The following is a 7,500-nucleotide window of genomic DNA, read 5'->3' as shown; positions in this document are numbered from 1 at the left end:
ATGTTTACATGTACAACATATGTATGTATTGTCCATTATGAGTTTATGATGTTGTAGTTGTTTCCATGTATAACATGATAAATATATAATCATGTATGAGTTGGTGTAATAAATACATTTATTTTGTGGTCTTTGTCTGCAGGGCATCAAAGGAGAAAAAGGTGCTCCAGGGCCAAAGGTCATTCGACTTGTTTCTACGCCTAATGTTTTTACTGCTCCTCAATACAACCACTAAGTAAAAGTACTTTCTGCTTCCTGCAGGGAGATTGTGGAGTGGATGGACTCAGCATCATGGGACCCCCTGGGGCCCCTGGACCTCCGGGGCCTGTCATTAGTCTGGCAGATGTAAGTACCTACTTACACTGTTTGCTACAGTCGCTACCTACTTACACTGTTTGCTACAGTAGCTACCTACTTACACTGTTTGCTACAGTAGTTACCTACTTACACTGTTTGCTACAGTAGCTACCTACTTACACTGTTTGCTACAGTAGCTACCTACTTACACTGTTTGCTACAGTAGCTACCTACTTACACTGTTGGCTACAGTAGCTACCTACATACACTGTTGGCTACAGTAGCTACCTACTTACACTGTTTGCTACAGTAGCTACCTACTTACACTGTTTGCTACAGTAGCTACCTACTTACACTGTTGGCTACAGTCGCTACCTACATACACTGTTGGCTACAGTCGCTACCTACATACACTGTTTGCTACAGTAGCTACCTACTTACACTGTTTGCTACAGTAGCTACCTACTTACACTGTTTGCTACAGTAGCTACCTACTTACACTGTTTGCTACAGTCGCTACCTACTTACACTGTTTGCTACAGTCGCTACCTACTTACACTGTTTGCTACAGTAGCTACCTACTTACACTGTTTGCTACAGTAGCTACCTACTTACACTGTTTGCTACAGTAGCTACCTACTTACACTGTTTGCTACAGTCGCTACCTACTTACACTGTTTGCTACAGTCGCTACCTACTTACACTGTAGCTACAGTAGCTACCTACTTACACTGTAGCTACAGTAGCTACCTACTTACACTGTTTGCTACAGTAGCTACCTACTTACACTGTTTGCTACAGTAGCTACCTACTTACACTGTTTGCTACAGTAGCTACCTACTTACACTGTTTGCTACAGTAGCTACCTACTTACACTGTTTGCTACAGTAGCTACCTACTTACACTTTTTGCTACAGTCGCTACCTACTTACACTGTTTGCTACAGTCGCTACCTACTTACACTGTTTGCTACAGTAGCTACCTACTTACACTGTTTGCTACAGTAGCTACCTACTTACACTGTTTGCTACAGTAGCTACCTACTTACACTGTTTGCTACAGTAGCTACCTACTTACACTGTTTGCTACAGTCGCTACCTACTTACACTGTTTGCTACAGTCGCTACCTACTTACAGTGTTTGCTACAGTCGCTACCCACTTACAGTGTTTGCTACAGTCGCTACCCACTTACACTGTTTGCTACAGTAGCTACCCACTTACACTGTTTGCTACAGTAGCTACCCACTTACACTGTTTGCTACAGTAGCTACCCACTTACACTGTTTGCTACAGTAGCTACCCACTTACACTGTTTGCTACAGTAGCTACCCACTTACACTGTTTGCTACAGTCGCTACCCACTTACACTGTTTGCTACAGTCGCTACCCACTTACACTGTTTGCTACAGTCGCTACCTACTTACACTGTTTGCTACAGTCGCTACCTACTTACACTGTTTGCTACAGTAGCTACCTACTTACACTGTTTGCTACAGTCGCTACCTACTTACACTGTTTGCTACAGTCGCTACCTACTTACACTGTTTGCTACAGTAGCTACCTACTTACACTGTTTGCTACAGTAGCTACCTACTTACACTGTTTGCTACAGTAGCTACCTACTTACACTGTTTGCTACAGTCGCTACCTACTTACACTGTTTGCTACAGTCGTTACCTACTTACACTGTTTGCTACAGTCGTTACCTACTTACACTGTTTGCTACAGTAGCTACCTACTTACACTGTTTGCTACAGTAGCTACCTACTTACACTGTTTGCTACAGTCGCTACCTACTTACACTGTTTGCTACAGTAGCTACCTACTTACACTGTTTGCTACAGTAGCTACCTGCTTACACTGTTTGCTACAGTCGCTACCTACTTACACTGTTTGCTGCAGTCGCTACCTACTTACACTGTTTGCTACAGTCGCTACCTACTTACACTGTTTGCTACAGTCGCTACCTACTTACACTGTTTGCTACAGTAGCTACCTACTTACACTGTTTGCTACAGTAGCTACCTACTTACACTGTTTGCTACAGTAGCTACCTACTTACACTGTTTGCTACAGTAGCTACCTACTTACACTGTTTGCTACAGTAGCTACCTACTTACACTGTTTGCTACAGTAGCTACCTACTTACACTGTTTGCTACAGTAGCTACCTACTTACACTGTTTGCTACAGTAGCTACCTACTTACACTGTTTGCTACAGTCGCTACCTACTTACACTGTTTGCTACAGTAGCTACCTACTTACACTGTTTGCTACAGTAGCTACCCACTTACACTGTTTGCTACAGTAGCTACCTACTTACACTGTTTGCTACAGTAGCTACCTACTTACACTGTTTGCTACAGTAGCTACCTACTTACAGTACATGTACAGTTAAATCCCCAATGTTGCAGTACAGGTGCGTAAAGTATTTTTCAAGTGTAAGAATGTTTCTTTTATGAATAGAATGAGAGAAGTAGTAATGATGTGTTTACACAGGTGCTGGTCAACATGACAACAGGTGTGTTCAACCTGACAGAGATCAGAGGACCACCGGGCCTGGCCGTGAGTGACTGCAGCAATAATCACAGCACAAGCTTCACGCTGACTTCTCTCATTGCCAGCACAGACAGTCACAGTTGTGTGTGTAGATAGAGAGAGAGAGAGAGAGAGAGAGAGAGAGAGAGAGAGAGAGAGAGAGAGAGAGAGAGAGAGAGAGAGAGGGAGAGAGAGAATGTGTATGGCGTCCTGGAGTCACGTGACCAGAGGATCTCCTAAGCCATTGGTCACAAGCCACTCACTCACTCACTCACTCACTCACTCACTCAGTCAGTCAGTCAGTCATGTGACTCCCGGATGCCATGTTTGCTACCAAGCAACATCCTCTTTCAATGCTGGCCTCTGCAAGCTGTGGTCCTGTTAAAGTGCCGCCTTTCAGTCTTTTTATCAATAATAAATAGTGTAATAATCAATAGATTCATAATATATAGTGTAATAATTAAGTGTCATAATTAATAGTGTAATAATTAGATTGATAATTAATAGTGTAATTATGAATAGTGTAATAATAGCGTTATGAATAGTGCAAAAATTAATAGATTAATAAATTAGTAGTGTAATAATTATACAGTGATAATATATATATATATATATAATTAATAGTGTAATAATTAATAGTGTCATAATTAATAGGGTAATTATTAATAGTGTAATAATTAATAGATTAATAATTAATAGTGTAATATGAATAGTGTAATAGATAATAGTGTAATAATTGATAGTGTAATAATTATTGGTTAATAACAGTGTTATTGTTAATAGAGTAATAACTATTGGTTAATAATAAATAATGTAATAATTAATAGGTTAATTAATAGATTAATAATCTATAATAATTGTGTAATAATTAACAGCGTAATAATTAATAGTATAATAGCTATGGGTTAATAATTAAAAGTGTAATATTAATAGGTTAATAATTAATAGTGAATTAATAGAGTAAAAAATATTTGTGTAATAATTATTGGTTAAAAACAGTGTAATTACTAATGGGTTAATAATTAATATGTTAATAATAATTGTGTAATAATTAACAGTGTAATAACTGTGTGATAATTATGGGTTAATAATTAAAAGTGTAATTAAAACTTAATAGATTAATAATAGTGAATTAATAGAGTAATAATTATTTGTGAAAAAATAATTGGTTGACAATTAATAGTGTAATAACTAATGGGTTAATAATTAATAGATTAATAATTAAGTTAACAATTAACAAGTTAATAATAGTGTAATAATCATAAGTGTAATAATTATTGGTTAATATTAATAGTGTACTAATTATTAGTAAATAATGAATAGTGTAATAATTATTGGTTAATAATGAATAGTGTAATAATGAATAGTGTAATAATTATTGGTTAAGAATAGTTTAATAATTATTGGTTAATAATGAATAGTGTAATATTTGTGTAATAATGATTAGTGTAATAATTATTGGTTAATAATGAATAGTTTAATATTAGTGTAATAATAATTAGTGTAATAATTATTAGTGTAATAATGAATAGTGTAATAATTATTGGTTAAGAATGAATAGTGTAATAATGAATAGTGTATCAATCAATGTTTACTTATATAGCCCTAAATCACTAGTGTCTCAAAGGGCTGCACAAACCACTACGACATCCTCGGTAGGCCCACATAAGGGCAAGGAAAACTCACACCCAGTGGGACGTCGGTGACAATGATGACTATGATAAATGGGTTGTACTTGTATAGCGCTTTTCTACCTTCAAGGTACTCAAAGCGCTTTGACACTACTTCCACATTTACCCATTCACACACACATTCACACACTGATGGAGGGAGCTGCCATGCAAGGCGCCAACCAGCAGCCATCAGGAGCAAGGGTGAAGTGTCTTGCTCAGGACACAACGGACGTGACGAGGTTGGTACTAGGTGGGATTTGAACCAGGGACCCTCGGGTTGCGCACGGCCACTCTCCCACTGCGCCACGCCGTCCCTGAACATGAACATGATACTGTGATACTGATGATACTGATGACTATGAGAACATATGAGAACATGATACTGTGAAAGATCAATCCATAATGGATCCAACACAGTCGCGAGAGTCCAGTACAGAGTGTACTAATAATAATGTAATAATGAATAGTGTAATAATGAATAGTGTACTAATAATAATGTAATAATGAATAATGTAATAATGAATAGTGTACTAATAATAATGTAATAATGAATAGTGTAATAATAGTGTAATAATGAACATCTGTGACATGTGTTGTATTGCAGGGTCCTGAGGGTCTGCCTGGCAAAGCTGGATTTCCTGTAAGATCATTTTCCCTTCTCCTCTTCCACCTAAGCAAATACTATCTTAATGTCTGTATTACTATGTACTATCATGATAATTACACATGACCAAATACTATCTTAATGTGTGTATTACTATGTACTATCATAATAATAATTACAAATAATCAAAAGGTGTTTCCAGGGCAGGTGAAACATGAACTGTATGACATCATTTGAACCCCCAGTGTCTTATGTTCAAGTCACTCTCACCTGGATTCTTTTTCCCGTCCCAGGGTCCCAGAGGGCCAAAGGGAAACATGGGCCCCAGCGGCATCCAGGGGCCAGCAGGGCTGAAGGTGAGAAGACAAACTGTAGTAAATCTAACTGACACTAAAGCAACTGCTTTATGGCAACAACACTTTACATCAGGGGGCCACACTCCTCCCACCAAGGGCCACATTGCAATATATTTCTATTTTGTAAATATATATAGATACATAGTTATGTATATACATATACATATACATATATACAGTACATAGTTGATGTTTTTTTCTACCAGGGTGCAAAGGGCGAGCCAGGGGTCACCATTGCTGCTGATGGATCCCTCTCAGCTGCACCAAGGAGCCCCCAGGGTCCTAAAGGCAACCAGGTTACACAGAAGTTCACCTCTAATGACCTACTCCAGTTGCTCCAAATGAAAAGTGCAAAATGGCGTGTGATCTACTAAGACCGCCCTATTTCAATGAGGATGTTGCATGCACGACCTTGCCCATGGAAACACTCATTTCCCTTCAGAGTCACTTCATCATGATCCTGTGTAATGTTGATATTACGTAACACACTTCCTGCAACATATACTCACAATCTATAGACAACAATGCAGCGCATTAACGCCTTTGGACTGAATCAAATACCAAAAATAAGTATTGCAACATTTTTATTCGTGTAGGAGGTATATTATAAAAGCATATTAACTACACGAAAAATTAACATAAATAAAAAACCACCAGCAGACACCAGAAGGCATTAATTGAATTTGTTTTATCAGCCACTTGTGTCATCCAGCGGCTTTAAATTACAAAATGATATTGCTGAAAGGAGATGTTGAATTATTATGTTTATATTCCATAACTAAATAAATAGGGAAAATTACTCTAACATAATTGAGGCACATATCATATTTTCCGAACTATAGAGTGCACCCATAAATAGGCCACACCCACTACATTTTTAAAAGAAAACAATATTTTCCATATATTAGCCGCACTGGATTATAAGTTGCAAATATATAGGTTGTGAAATTAGTTATTTACACAAATATTTTGTAAATGTTTATTTACTTAATTGTTTCCAAACAGTGTCTGTAACGTGGCAGTAAAATGGCTGATCAAACAAAACAGAAGTCATGGTCATGGACACACGAGCTGCTAATATTCTATTATTCCTCTGACAGGGTGACCGTGGTTTTCCTGGACCTGCTGGACCAATGGTGAGTGGATGGGAATCACCACAAGGATGAATCAAATATTAAAAAGAACATTATGAATGTTCATATTGAGAAGATGTTGATGGCTGTTTCAGGGCCCACATGGACCTCCAGGACAAAAAGGAGAGTATGGCTTCCCCGGGCGCTCAGTGAGTCATTTTCACTTATTTAAGTGGGTTTTTGCCTGTGAGAATCTTGCGTGTGACCGAAGGTTGGTTAATATATTCAGGACGAGCTGCAGTGTGCTCAAACGACCACCAGGTGGCATCTGTGAGCAGATGCAAAAAGTCCTCTGGTTAAATGGTACTGATGGTGGTCTTCTCCCCGCAGGGACGACCTGGCATGATTGGCAGAAAAGGAGAAAAAGGAGATTCTGTCGGCCAAGCGGTAAGAGAGAGCAGTTTTTGGACTGGATGGCGACTAAAACTGTTCCTATATTAGATTTGATGAAGTAAGCAAGAAGAAGAGCGTGTGAGAAGGAGCCAATCTGCTCCAAAAACTAAAAAAGATAGGTGGCAAAGTCAGTCCACAAGTAAAACCACAGCAGCTCGTTACTGTTTCAAGCTGCCAAGCGACAGCCTCAAAACAGAGCAAAGTTCCTCCTGCTGACACTTTTGACTTGAGTGTGTTTTTTTTTTACTTTTTACAGTAAATAAAAATCCATGTTTTGCTCGGGGATCAAATACTTTTTTATGAATAGTTTGCAACTGTTGGGCTGTAAAGTAAATTCCAGCAAAGAATTCTGGAATATTCTTTAAGGGTGCATCTAAATCATTCTTAATCATCCCCATCCTAAAACCATTCATCATTTTCAATAATCTTTTTTTTTTCAATATAGGAAACCATTTCTAAAAATAGGTTTTCAGTCCAGAAGGAACTTTTCTAAACTGTAACTTGT

At 38.0% G+C, this 7,500-nt stretch overlaps 1 protein-coding gene and 1 long non-coding RNA gene across 6 annotated transcripts in view; one reads left to right on the top strand and one right to left on the bottom strand.

Annotated features, from left to right (window-relative positions):
* col15a1b (collagen, type XV, alpha 1b) overlaps positions 1-7,500 on the top strand; it is an 84,692-nt gene that overhangs the window by 60,444 nt on the left and 16,748 nt on the right. For all 5 annotated transcript variants that reach the window (XM_061891450.1, XM_061891448.1, XM_061891447.1 and 2 more), the window contains 9 exons: positions 143-178; positions 262-345; positions 2,798-2,863; positions 5,114-5,149; positions 5,407-5,469; positions 5,676-5,765; positions 6,570-6,605; positions 6,698-6,751; positions 6,933-6,989. In XM_061891450.1, coding sequence (XP_061747434.1) covers positions 143-178; positions 262-345; positions 2,798-2,863; positions 5,114-5,149; positions 5,407-5,469; positions 5,676-5,765; positions 6,570-6,605; positions 6,698-6,751; positions 6,933-6,989 — 522 coding nt within the window. The remainder of the gene's footprint in view (positions 1-142; positions 179-261; positions 346-2,797; positions 2,864-5,113; positions 5,150-5,406; positions 5,470-5,675; positions 5,766-6,569; positions 6,606-6,697; positions 6,752-6,932; positions 6,990-7,500) is intronic.
* Positions 1-7,500, bottom strand: part of LOC133545670 (uncharacterized) — a 31,801-nt gene that overhangs the window by 7,729 nt on the left and 16,572 nt on the right. The window contains exon 5 of the long non-coding RNA XR_009804910.1: positions 5,384-5,463. This is a non-coding gene — a long non-coding RNA (uncharacterized LOC133545670). The remainder of the gene's footprint in view (positions 1-5,383; positions 5,464-7,500) is intronic.

Source organism: Nerophis ophidion, linkage group LG28 (genome assembly GCF_033978795.1).
Source record: "Nerophis ophidion isolate RoL-2023_Sa linkage group LG28, RoL_Noph_v1.0, whole genome shotgun sequence".
Lineage (NCBI taxonomy): Eukaryota > Metazoa > Chordata > Actinopteri > Syngnathiformes > Syngnathidae > Nerophis > Nerophis ophidion.
The sequence above is the reverse complement of the archived record's forward strand: the minus strand, read 5'-3'. Positions and strand labels throughout refer to the sequence as shown.